Source organism: Hemitrygon akajei, chromosome 9 (genome assembly GCF_048418815.1).
Source record: "Hemitrygon akajei chromosome 9, sHemAka1.3, whole genome shotgun sequence".
Taxonomy (NCBI): domain Eukaryota; kingdom Metazoa; phylum Chordata; class Chondrichthyes; order Myliobatiformes; family Dasyatidae; genus Hemitrygon; species Hemitrygon akajei.
Window position 1 is genome coordinate 120,367,733 of NC_133132.1, and position 12,971 is coordinate 120,380,703.

The window sequence follows — 12,971 nt, forward strand, 5'->3', positions numbered from 1 at the left end:
TTTTGAATATATTTTGTGAGGATATTGTGATTTTAAAAAGAAGTAGAAAGGTTTCACACCAACAATTCTTGGGATATTATAATAGCTTCTCATAGGAACATAGAACATAAAAAAACCTACTGCACAATACAGGCCCTTTGGCCCACAAAACTGTGCCGAACATGTCCTTACCTTAGAAATTACCTAGGGTTATCCATAGCCCTCTATTTTTCTGAGCTCCATGTACCTGTCCAGGAGTCTCTTAAAAGACCCTATCGTATCCACCGTCGCCGGCAGCCCATTCCACACACTCACCACACTCTGCGTTTAAAAAAAAAACTTACCCCTGACATCTCTTCTGTACCTCCTTTGAAGAACATTAAAACGGTGCCCTCTTGTGCTAGCCATTTCAGTCCTAGGAAAAAGCCTCTGACTATCCACACGATCAATACCTATCATCATTATATACACCTCTATCAGGTTACCTCTCATCCTCCGTCACTCCAAGGAGAAAAGGCCAAGTTCACTCAACCTATTCCAATAAGGCATGCTCCCCAATCTAGGCAACATCTTTGTAAATCTCCTCTGCATCCTTTCTATAGTTTCCACATCCTTTCTGCAGTGAGGTGACCAGGACTGAACACAGTACTCCAAGTGGGGTCTAACTAAGGCCTTATATAGCTGTAACTTTACCTCTCGGCTCTTAAACTCAATCCCACGGTTGATGAAGGCCAATGCACCATATGCTTTCTTAGCCACAGAGTCAACCTGCGCAGTAGCTTTGAGTGTCCTATGGACTCGTAGCCCAAGATCCCTCTGATCCTCCACATTGCCAAGAGTCTTACCATTGGTACTATATTCTGCCATCATATTTGACCTAACAAACTGAACCACCTCACACTTATCTGGGTTGAACTTCATCTGCCACTTCTTAGCCCAGTTTTGCTTCCTATCAATGTCCCACTGTAACCTCTGACAGCCCTCTGCACTATCCACAACACCCCCAACCTTTGTGTCATCAGCAGATTTACTAACCCATCCCTCCACTTCCTCAGCCAGGTCATTTATTAAAATCATGTAGAGAAAGAGTCCCAGAACAGATCCCTGAGGCACACAACTGGTCACCGACCTCCATGCAGAATATGACCCCTCTATAACCACTCTTTGCCTTCTGTAGGCAAGCCAATTCTGGATCCACAAAGCAAGGTCCCCTTGGATCCCATCCCTCCTTACTTTCTCAATAAGCCTTGCATGGGGTACCTTATCAAATGCCTTGCTAAAATCCATATACACTACATTTACTGCTCTTCCTTCATCAATGTGTTTAGTCACATCCTCAAAAAATTCAATCAGGCTCGTAAGGCACGACCTGTCTTTGACAGAGCCATGCTGACTATTCTTAATCATATTATACCTCTTCAAATGTTCATAAATCTTGCCTCTCAGGATCTTTTTCATCAACCTACCATCCACTGAAGTAAGACTAACTGGTCTATGATTTCCTGGGCTATCTCTACTCCCTTTCTTGAATAATGTAACAACATCCGCAACCCTCCAATCCTCCAGAACCTCTCCCGTCCCCATTGATGATGCATAGGTCATTGCCAGAGGTTCAGCAATCTCCTCCCTTGCTTCACACAGTAGCCTGGGGTACATCCCATCTGGTCCCGGTGACTTTCCAACTTGATGCTTTCCAAAAGCTCCAGCACACCCTCTTTCTTAATATCTACATTCTCCTTCCACTTGAGTTTCTATGTGGATTTCTTTGTGCAATTAGAACAATAGTATGTCTCCTTGTCGTTAAAGAGAAATCCATTTTTTGTTTTCATTATGCATCCTTTCTACAGTACAGTGCAAAAAGTCTTAGGCACATGCAAAGAAATTTTGTAAAGCAGAGATGCTTTAAAAATAATGAAACAAAACGTTTCTAAATATCAAAATATTCCTACACAAGACTAGTGAACAGTAAAAAACATGCACAGGTCTTCTGCAGACTTTGGATGTCTCACTTACTTCTGTCTCTCCAGATAATCCCAGATACCTTGATGATTTTGAGATCAGGGATCTGGAGGCCATACAATCTTTTGCAGAATTCCTCATTCTTCTTTTCACAGATAGTCTTTATGACCTTTGCTATGTGTTTGGGGTCGTTGTCCTGCTGCAGAATAAAGTTTAGACTGATCAGACACCTCCCTGATGATATTGCGTGATGGATGAGAATCTGCTTGTACTTCTCAGCATTGAGGCTTCCATTAATTCTGACCGCATCACCAACTCCATTTGGAAAAATGTGACCCCAAACCTATAGGGAACCTGCACCGTTTTCACTGTTGGCTGCAGACTCTCATCCATGTAGCGCTCTCCAGCTCTTCTATTGATAATCTGCGTCCTGTTTCAAATTTTAACTTGTCGGTTCAGCACCCTAGTCCTTGTTTTACGTGTAGGTGAGTCTCTCGGCTTTGTTTCCACTTCGGAGGAATGGCTTTTTGGCAACAACTGTTCCTTGAAGAGCACTTAGGACAAGAATTCTCCAGACTGTAGAGGGGTGTACTTGAGTTCCAGCAGTTTCTGTGAATTCAGAGCTGTTAGCAGTGCTGGACTTCTTCCGATTTAGAAGGGACAGAAGTTTGATGTGTCCCTTGTCTGCTGCACTCAGTTTCCATGGCCAGCTGTTTCCATGTGTCTCTTACTGTATTTCTGGTCCTCAACCTCCCCGGTTTCTTTGTGTTTCTTCAGAGCAGCACACCTGTCTTTTGTAAAATTTCTGCATGGAAGAGACCTTCCTGATGCAGGATGGCAACCTGTTGTCTTGTTGCTATACTCACTCTTGTCATAGTATAAGAATTGAAGATCTGAAGATTAAACTGTCAAATCTGCCATACCCTCACCTTTTAGTTTGGTTGTCCTTCACCAAGTTTGCTTCCTTCTACACCACTGCCTCATTTCAGTTTCAGTTAATCAGGTTAGTTCATACAACTCATTATGTTATTGATCTTTAGCACCTGTTCGTTACCTTTGTTTCATCATGCACTGGGCTATGTATCTACAAGATAATCAAGTTTTTATTTGAAAAGTGACCTATTACCTTATATGTTGTGTCTTTAAAGTAATACAAAAATTCTCTAACATGTAAATTTTTGGAAAATAATTGTCTGAAAATCTAAAAAATCTGGAATGCCTAAGACTTTTGCGCAGTACTCGGTTTTTCCCAGAATGCTTTTTAAAACATCTTATTTTCTATAAATATAGAATTCTTTATTGAATTAATGCTCCAATGCCATACTTAAGTTTGCTGACATCACCACTGTTGTTAGCTGAATCAAAAGTGCTGACAAATCAGCATGTAGGAGGGAGACTGAAAATCTGTTGAGTGATGTCACAACAACTACCTCTCACTAATGTCAGCAAAATCAAAGAGCTGATTATTGACTACAGGAGGAGGAAACTGGAGGTCCATAGGCCAGTCCTCATCTGGGGATCAGATAAATTTCTCGGCGTTATCATTTCAGAGGATCTGTCCTGGGACCAGTATGTAACTGCCATTACAAAGGAGGCATTGCAGTGCCTCTTCACGAAGATTCAGCATGTCATCTAAAGCTTTGACAAACTTCTATAGAAGCGCAGTGGAGAGTAGTGGAGAGTGCACTGGTGCATAATGGCCTGATATAGAAATATGCTCTTCATTGGAAAAGCCTACAAAAAATAGTGGATACAGCCTAGTCCATCAAGGGTGAAGCCCTTCCCACCATTGAGCGCTGTTGCAGGAAAGCAGAATCCATCATCACGGACCCCCATCATCCAGGCCATGTTCTGTTCTTGCTGCTGCCATCAGGAAGGAAGTACAGGAGCCTCAGGTCCCACTCCACCAGGTTCAGGAACAGTTATCTCCTGTCTACCATCAGGCTTCTGAACCAGAAAGGATAACTTCACTCATCTTCGCTCACTCCAACACTGAATTGATTCCACAACCTATGGACTCACTGTTAAGGACTCCACAACTCGTGTTCTCAATATTTAGTGCTTATTTATGTATTACCATTATCTTTCTCTCTCTTTTTGTATTTGCACAGCTTGTTGTTTGTTCATATTTGTTGTGTGCATTAGTTCATTGATTCCATTGTGTTTCTTTGTATTTACTGTGAATGCCCACAAGAAAATGATTCTCAGGTAGTATATGGTGACATATATGTACTATGATGATATATTTTCTTTGAACTTTGAGAATGTGACACAATATCTGTATACGTACCAATGGACCACTAAATAAAGTTCCAATTGTAATCCATAGTCTATGTTATTTAACTGTTTTCAGCAAAGGCAGTGATGCATGAATACAGTATAAAAATACGTTTGTTCACGGTGCTCCCTAGTTCGCATGCTAAAACACGAGAATATCACGAGAAAACACGACAATATCAGAGCAGGAGTAGGCCACTTGACCCCTCAAATCGGCCTCATTGTTCAATATAATCATGGATGATCTACCATAGGCCTTAAATCCTCCTCTGTACTATAGTACCCAGTTGCCTTGTTCTTCAAAACTATACCAACCTGCCCTTTAAGTACTTCTAATGCTCGGGGACAGAGAATTCCAGAGATTCAGTACTCTAAGCGAGGAGAAATTTCATACGTATATTGGCATTAGATGACCATGTTTTTGTGTTCAAGATTCTGCTTCTAGTGAAAGCATCTCAACTGGAAGTTGAGCCTCCTGTTGGGCCTCCTTAGGTTCTTGTGTGTTTCAGTAAGATTTAATTCTTCTAACTAAGGTTAGTGAGAAAGAAACTTGAGTGTTTCTGATTACATAAGAGCATAAGAAATAGGAGCAGGACTACCATCTGGCTGGTCGAGCCTGCTCCACCCTTCAATAAGGTCATGGCTGATCTGGCCATGAACTCATCTCCACCTACCTGCTCTTTCCCCAAAACCCTTAATTCCTCTAATGTGCAAAAAAATCCTACTATGATTATGATTTACCTTTTGTAAGTGTTGCCTTAGAACAAGTTGATACTCCATTATGATATACCTTCTTGTTTCATAATACCCTTCATGCAAGTGCTGGTGCCTGCCAGATTATTTTGTTGTCCAAGTAAGGGGCTGCAGAAATATGAATATCATCCATGTCAAGACATGCATCAGTGGCTGCCATCTAATCCATTTTTTGGCTCAAAAACACCAGTACCAGCAGGAATATTACTACCTGAAGATCAATCATGAATTTTCAAAAACTCCACAAAGTTGCCTTTTGTCTGACAGTGCTACACAAACAACCTGTCAATTCCCAGACAATATGACCACAAAGCCTCCAGAGCTTAAGAGCTGCTCTGACGTTTGCTATAATTGGCACCTGCCAGGAGATTCTTGATTTTTATAACAAGGCCAACCAAGAGTGACTGGAAGAGGATTAACTGGAAACATAAGGTGATCCTTCACTGGAAGCTCTGCTTTTCCAGGGAAAAGGAAAGATGGAGAATGGAGCAGGTGGCTCTGTAAATTGTCAACCGCCATGATATGTGGGTGGTTCAACACTAAAAAAAAGTCAAACTACTGGGAACCAGAAACTGTGAGGGAATTAAGAAACAGCGTAGGATTTAACAGATGATGGAAGGTACACCTAAAAGATATTCTCCACTATGATGCTGTTCATGAGCAGTTTATCTGGGTCAGAACTCCTGACCAAGAACAAGCAGGGAAGGACATATCCAAGCTCAGAAATAACAAGACTTTGGTGGTAGATGGCATCTACACTGAAATGCTAAAACTTGGTGGTGAAGGATTTTAGTCACAAACTCATTGACCCATCTGGAAGATGGAGGGCAATTTGGTGAATATGTGAGCTGCAGGAACTATGGGGAGAGGGGAGTCCATAGGGAATTCCATGGCTAACTCCTTGTCCATCACTCGCCGTGGTCATTGAGGAGAAGGTCCTTGAATGACTATGGATTCCTCCCATCCAGAGGCACTTTAGAGATGATCTTCACTGGCAGCCTGTTCCAAAAAAAACCATCAAGCAGCAACATCTTTTCACCTCATCAGTCAATTGAGACTTTGAGCATCTTCCTCAAATTAAGTTATCCATAGAAACTCGTCTTGTTTTGGGTTTTCTCCATGCAGGTTTGCAAGTCATTAACAAATGAATAGACAACAGAACCACTGTTAGTGAATTCTGGTGTCAAACAAGTCTGTATCACTGTCACAACATATTTCTTCAATTGTCCTTGTGGCAATGTTTGATCTTGCTTTTGACAAATTTCCCACAGGAGTAGAGCTAATCTTCAAATCAAATGAGAAGTTTTTCAACCTCCAATACTGGATAACCAAAGTAACCCTGACTTTAGTAGTTGAGTTGCAATATATCTTGATGATTCTGAATTTGCACATGCTCGAAGGCTAGGTTTTACGCCATCATATGGTCTGAGAAGCATACAAGAGGATGGGTGTTGTATTCAATGTTTGCAAGATGATGGTTCCCTACCAACCTGTCCTGCCGCATGTGCAATAAATGTCCATGGAAAACCTCCCATATCTTGGGAGCCATTTCTCTATGAAAATACACACAAATTATACAATTCAGCACCTCCTTTAATGTGCCGGTAGAGCATCTCATCAATATAATGAAAAGGGTGCATGAATGTTGTTCTATTTGGCACACCCTTGTGATATACAAGGCAGCAGTGACCCTTGCTCTCCTTTCATTATGAGACTTGGACTACTTTCAGCAACATCTTAAAGCACTGTCTTTTCAAAAAGCACTTCAATGTCACATACAGAAAATCCTTTAAATACACTGAAAGGACATGTGAACTATCAGCACTGCCCTCTCTCTCAGCTACTGAGACCCTAGTTATTCTCAGCTGGCTATGCTGGGCAATTCTGTCATCTGGGGCAAAATTACCAGGAAAATGTGGGGAACAATATCAAGCATGTTCCTGAAACTGTCTTGAAAGTACAAAATCCCCTGCAGAAGGTGATTTTGAGATGGTGTTGAGAATCCCTGCTGTGCACTGGGAGCACACAGGGTCTTTGCATAAGCAGACGGTGTAGACACCTGCAAAATCCAACCATCACCCACCCGGTTTGAGAAAGAAACTATAATTTCAACTTCAGCCTCATTTACCACCGTGGGACCCTCACTTCCACTGGATGCAAGTCATCCTTGATCCCAAGGTACTGTCTAAAAGAAGACAATGACTTTAATCAGAACTATTTTCAACCAGCTACTCAGTAATAATTTCCTGAGAATGAAAGTCAGCTTAATAAAACAAAACAGATCTACAACATGAAAGCCAGAAAATATCCACAGATGCTTCTGCTTTACTTTGTTCTTACTTTTGTTTGTGTCTGATACCACTTGATAAAATTACAGGGTTTTAAAATATATTTGTAGCGCTTTTACCCCATTCTCAGGACAGAATGCATACAGACCTTGTACTAAATACGCGTACAGCGAAGGTCCAGCATCTACCTTGCTGCTGTATCATATTGCCCATAACAGTAAAGATTCTCAGCAAAACCCAATAAAACATGGAGCAGTTTCCACACCAAAGAAACCACTTCTTAGCAAAGCAAGATGCCAATAATAAAACATTTATTTGGCACTGTTGTGTCCCTTTGGTACAGTACTGAAGTGTGGGCCTCTGAAAATTAACTTAAATCACAACTTTTTATTCATGCTGGTCTAGTTATGTATGGCACTTGATGAAAAGTGGATTATCATCCAGAAACCAAATCAGTGAAGTTTTTTGACTGAGAATGGAGTAAAATCATTTATTCTTTTGAAGTAACTATTCCTGTGCAGCTTATTTTAAGGTAGCAATTTGCAAGTTATCTTTTGAATTAACCTCCAAGTTAATTGAATGCCCTTTAGCTACATGTGACTAATCTTCATTACCCTTTCCCCTTTGGAAGATGACAACCTAGAAAATTATTGTATATACCTGGAATTATTATTGTTACTAAACCTAAAATTATATCTAGACCTGCAAATAGAAACTGCTCTCTCCTCCTCCCACATCCCCAACTCAAATTGTAATGTGTTCTCTTTGTGTTTTTGTTTACTTGTAATAAACTCATTTTAAAGACTTTTTGTCACTCGCATGAGTCCCAGCTATGCCTGCAATTTTGTCGACTATGTGGAACAGTCTATGTTCCACACCTACACTGGTATCACTCCCCAACTTTTCCTACGCTACATCGACGACTGCGTTGGTGCTGCTTCTGCACCCATGCTGAGCTCGTCGACTTCACCAACTTTGCCTCCAACTTCCACCCTGCCCTCAAATTTACCTGGTCTGTTTCTGACACCTCCTCCCCTTTCTCAATCTCTCTGTCTCTATCTTTGGAAACAGCTTATCTGCTGATGTCTATTACAAACCCACTAACTCTCACAGCTGCCTGGACTATACATCGTCCCACCTTGTTACTTGAAAAATGCCATCCCCTTTTCTCAATTCCTCTGTCACCACAGCATCTGTTCTCAGATGCCCTCCTCCTTCAAAGAAAGGAGCTGCCCTTCCTCCAACACTGAGACCCGACATAGATTGGGAGAGCACTTCACCGAACACCTATGTTCTGTCCACTAGAAAAAGCGAGATCTCCCAGTGGCCACCCATTTTAATTCCACTTGCCATTCCCATTCCAACATGTCAGTCCATGGCTTCCTCTACTGTCATGTTGAGGCCACACTCAGTTTGGAGGAGCAATACCTTATATTCCATCTGGGTAGCTTCCAACCTAATGGCATGAACATCGATTTCTCAAACTTCCGGTAATGCCCCCACACCCCTTCACCATTCACCATTCCCTTTCCATTTCTATCTCTTACCTTATCTCCATACCTGTCCATCACCTCCCCCAGTGATCTTCCCCCTTTTCTTTCTTCCATGGCCTTCTGTCCTCTCCTATCAGATTCCCTCTTCTCCAGCCTTGTATCTCTTTCACCAAACAACTTCCCAGCTCTTTACTTCACCCCTCTACCCACCTCCTTACTCTGACTCATCTTTTTTTCTCCAGTCCTGTCGAAAGGTTTCTGTTCAAAACATCGACTGTACTCTTTTCCAGAGATGCTGCCTGGTCTGCTGAGTTCCTCCAACATTTTGTGTGTGTTGCTTGGATTTCCAGCATCTGCAGATTTGCTCATGTTTGTTAAAGACTGACCTAGTCATCAATGCAACAGAAGTCCACAATTGCATGGTTCACTTTTTTTTAAAAATGCTGTGTGCGTACCAGAAGATTTTATATATAAATGGGAATCTAAATGGATACGGGAAAAGAAAGAATCTCCTATATTAAAACATTTGATTGACTTATAGAATAAGATAAATGTTGATGATGAGACAAAAAAATCTTTATTAGCAAAGAGATCTTTAATTCAAAATAGACTTATTCCTTTTACAATGGATAATCAACTTTTATATAATTGGTTTCAAAAAGGGATTAGATATATAGGATATTGTTTTGAAGGAGGTATATTAATGTCATTTGATCAATTAAAGAATAAATATAAAGTATCGAATAATACTTTTTTTGTTACTTTCAACTAAGGGCTTATTTAAGAGAAAAATTAGGTCAAACAATGTTATTGCCAAAATCTAATGAAATAGAAATTTTAGTTCAAAAAGGAAAGATTAAAAAATTTATATCTTGTATGTATAATTTGATTCAAAAACAGGCAATTAAACAAGGAGTCCATAAGTCAAGACAAAAATGGGAAAGTGATTTGAATATTAAAATTGAAGAAACAAATTGGTCAAGACTATGTCGTGATAGTATGACAAATACAATAAATGTTCGGTTAAGATTAGTGCAATATAATTTTCTACATCAATTATATATTACACCACAAAAAATAAATAAATTAAACCCAAATTTATCTGATCAGTGTTTCCGATGTAACCAAGAAACTGGTACTTTTTTACATTCTACATGGTCTTGTTCTAAAATTCAACCTTTTGGGACAAATTTAAGACTTTTATTGGAACAAATTACAGGAACACAACTTCCTCATAATCCAATATTACTCTTACTAGGTGATATTGAAGGGATAAAACCGAAACCCAAACTGAATAGATATCAGAAAGAATTCATAAAAATTGCACTGGCAGTAGCCAAAAAGGCTATTGCAGTTACTTGGAAATCGGATACATATTTAAGTATAGATTGTTGGAAGAAAGAAATTTATGGCTGTATTCCACTAGAAAAAATTACTTATAATTTAAGAGATAAATATGAAACATTTCTGAAAATTTGGTGCCCTTATTTACAAAAGACAGGACTAAATATATAGGTGCTCTGAAGACGAAACAATTGGTTACTTGGGGAAAGAAATAAATATATACACTAAAGTTATTACGAACTCCATGGAGCATGTGGAGATCTTCCAACATCCAGGCACTCTTTCTTTTTTTTCTTTCTTTCTTTCTCTTTTTTTTTCTATAGGGAAGTTAGGGGGGAGGGGTTAAGGGGAGGGGGGAAGGGTTATATACATTTTTTTTCTATACTTTACTCTGTAATCACTTAAAAACGCAATTTAAAAAATGCTGTGTGATCTACCTTTTATGTCATAGTAAGTTAATTCTATCACCTTATCTGAAGATCTTCCAAAAGAAGTATGGTGGTTTTATTATTTGGACATTGTTTGTATTGTGTGGTTCTTTAAAATTGCTTAGGAGATATGAAAACCTACAGATAAGAACCTGTGAATGTGTATCAAAAGCAAAATGCTGAGAAAATCTTAACAGATTGGGCAGCATCTGTGGAAAGAGAAACAGTTAACGTTTCTGGTTCAGATATTTGGCATATGGAAGTTTGGTTTTCATTTACAGTAAATTTTATGTTATCAAAAATGATGAGGATCAAAAAGCAAGTATTACAGAAGTGTCTAATTGACTTAAAAGTTGTGGTTAACTATACTATCTTCTGACAATGCAACACCATCATTATCTGACAAGGTGGGATAACACTCATCTAATTTTGTACTTGTCACGGCCAACAAATTATCGGGAATGGTTTCTACTGATATTCAGAGTATTTTTTCCCTGAAGAACAGTTAATCATGGTGAAATTTCCATTTCCCATTACAACCATCTTTGCAAACTTTTCATCTCATCTGTTTTGAATGAACTGGTTCCTGAAATAAAGTAAGAAAACAGTAAATGTTGTAAACTGGGAAGTTTGAAACGAGGGTATACTCAGGCCATATGTTATTTTTAATAGCTAATTGCTTATATAGTTCCAGTATTGTATTGGATTCCAGTTTCCTTTATCTACACATGATCTTAGCAGCAGCAATAATTAATATCAATTACAGCAATTTTATTGTACACCACTCTATGGAGTTTTAGGGTACTACTTTATGTTTCTGCTGTTATGCTAATATACGATCCTTTTATGCTGATTTTTGTTGCAGTCCATTCCATCCTATGGTGAGATCCAAAGAAAAATGCATCAACTTGCTGAATTTCTGGATATGCCACGTTTTCCTGAAATAACTGAAAAATGTTTCTTGCATCCAAATTTACTTTGTATGAAGTACTTGTTGGAAGCTAACTTGCCAGGTAAACCATTGCACATACTTAAAAGAGAATCCGACTGAGAACATCAGTGAAAGTGACTATCTTTGCCTTATCTGAATTGGAAGCGCAATAATTTAGCTGAAATGTGACTAAAGGGGAGGGAGGAATACAATTAATATTGTGTTCACAGGTCTTCCAGGCAAGATAGGGAGAGGAATATAAAGGAAGGAGGGGAAGCAATGCTGATTTTTAAAAAATGTAGCTGAGGCAAGGTATGTTAGAAGGATCAGCAGTGACGATTAATGGTGTGTACTAAAGAACAGAAGAAGGAATAAACCTTGGACAGATACTCCAGATTTGCTCATAGTCTGAAGTCGATAGAAGAACAAATTTGAAGAAACATTTCTGACATTTTTACTTCCAAACTAACAAGTTACAAAAGTGGAGTATTTCAGTTGCCATTGACATTAATGGAAATGTAATCAGTGAGGAAGATATATGAGGACACCGAATTTCTAGATTGCACTTAGAACATTTTTATCTATTAAATAGCAACAATAGGGAGGGGTGTTGGGGAAATTTGGATTTAAATTTAGAGAATAAAGCAGGTCAATGAAAGGAATACAAATAATGCAGTCATAATTTAGTTAGATTTATCATAGTTATGGAGAAGGTAAAGGTAGAATAAAAGTAAAGATTTTATGGTGGTCCTCAATATTTTTTTGCTCATGGCCCACTTGTGACTTTCATTTTCCTCTGTGGCTCCCCACCTTTCATTAGTTGCTCAAATTTTTTTTTGGCCAACTGTACTAATTATTTTAAATAGTCAATATTTATGTTTTAACAGGCTATGGGTATTATTATATGCTAAATATAATGTTACAGATGTATACGAAAAATAAAAACTATCTCAAAGCTTCGAATAGGATACTTTATTTATAATATATTATTCCAACCAGCAATGAAAAGTGCCTAATATTGTTACTTTGGGTATTTAGTGAGATCCTTGCGACTGACGCAAATTAGCGAGTTTTTGAATATCTGGTTGCAACTTGGTTAAAGGTTGGTTACAAGCTTTTGATAGCAGGTGAAGAGCTTGACTAAAACCACATTCAACTAAATAAAGGGTGGGAAATCCAATTGAGAACAAGGTTGCTTTCTCCCAGAGCTGTGGAAACTTATCTTGAATATCACTAGTTATCCAGAAATTTTGCTTGCTGCATTTGAATTTTGCTTGACCTCATTATATCACCCTGCAGCTCAATAAGACATTCTCGTGTCAACATTAGTCACATTCACCCCAAATGGATCCACTACCCAATCTGGAATATGCACCTCCAGCAGGACTCTGAACGAAATTCCCTATCAGTGTGCAGTTGTTTCAAATGATCAAGTTATACAATCAGATCATCATCCTGCAATTCTATTTTAAGAGTGGCCAGCGAAGGAAATTGCATAAACTCCAATGATGCTGCTGAA

General features: G+C 39.0%; 1 protein-coding gene across 3 annotated transcripts in view; it reads left to right on the forward strand.

Moving 5' to 3' along the window:
* The window catches only part of taf1b (TATA box binding protein (Tbp)-associated factor, RNA polymerase I, B), a 102,505-nt gene that overhangs the window by 49,776 nt on the left and 39,758 nt on the right, over positions 1-12,971 (forward strand). For all 3 annotated transcript variants that reach the window (XM_073056891.1, XM_073056889.1, XM_073056890.1), the window contains one exon: positions 11,387-11,534. In XM_073056891.1, the coding sequence (XP_072912992.1) occupies positions 11,387-11,534 (148 nt within the window). The remainder of the gene's footprint in view (positions 1-11,386; positions 11,535-12,971) is intronic.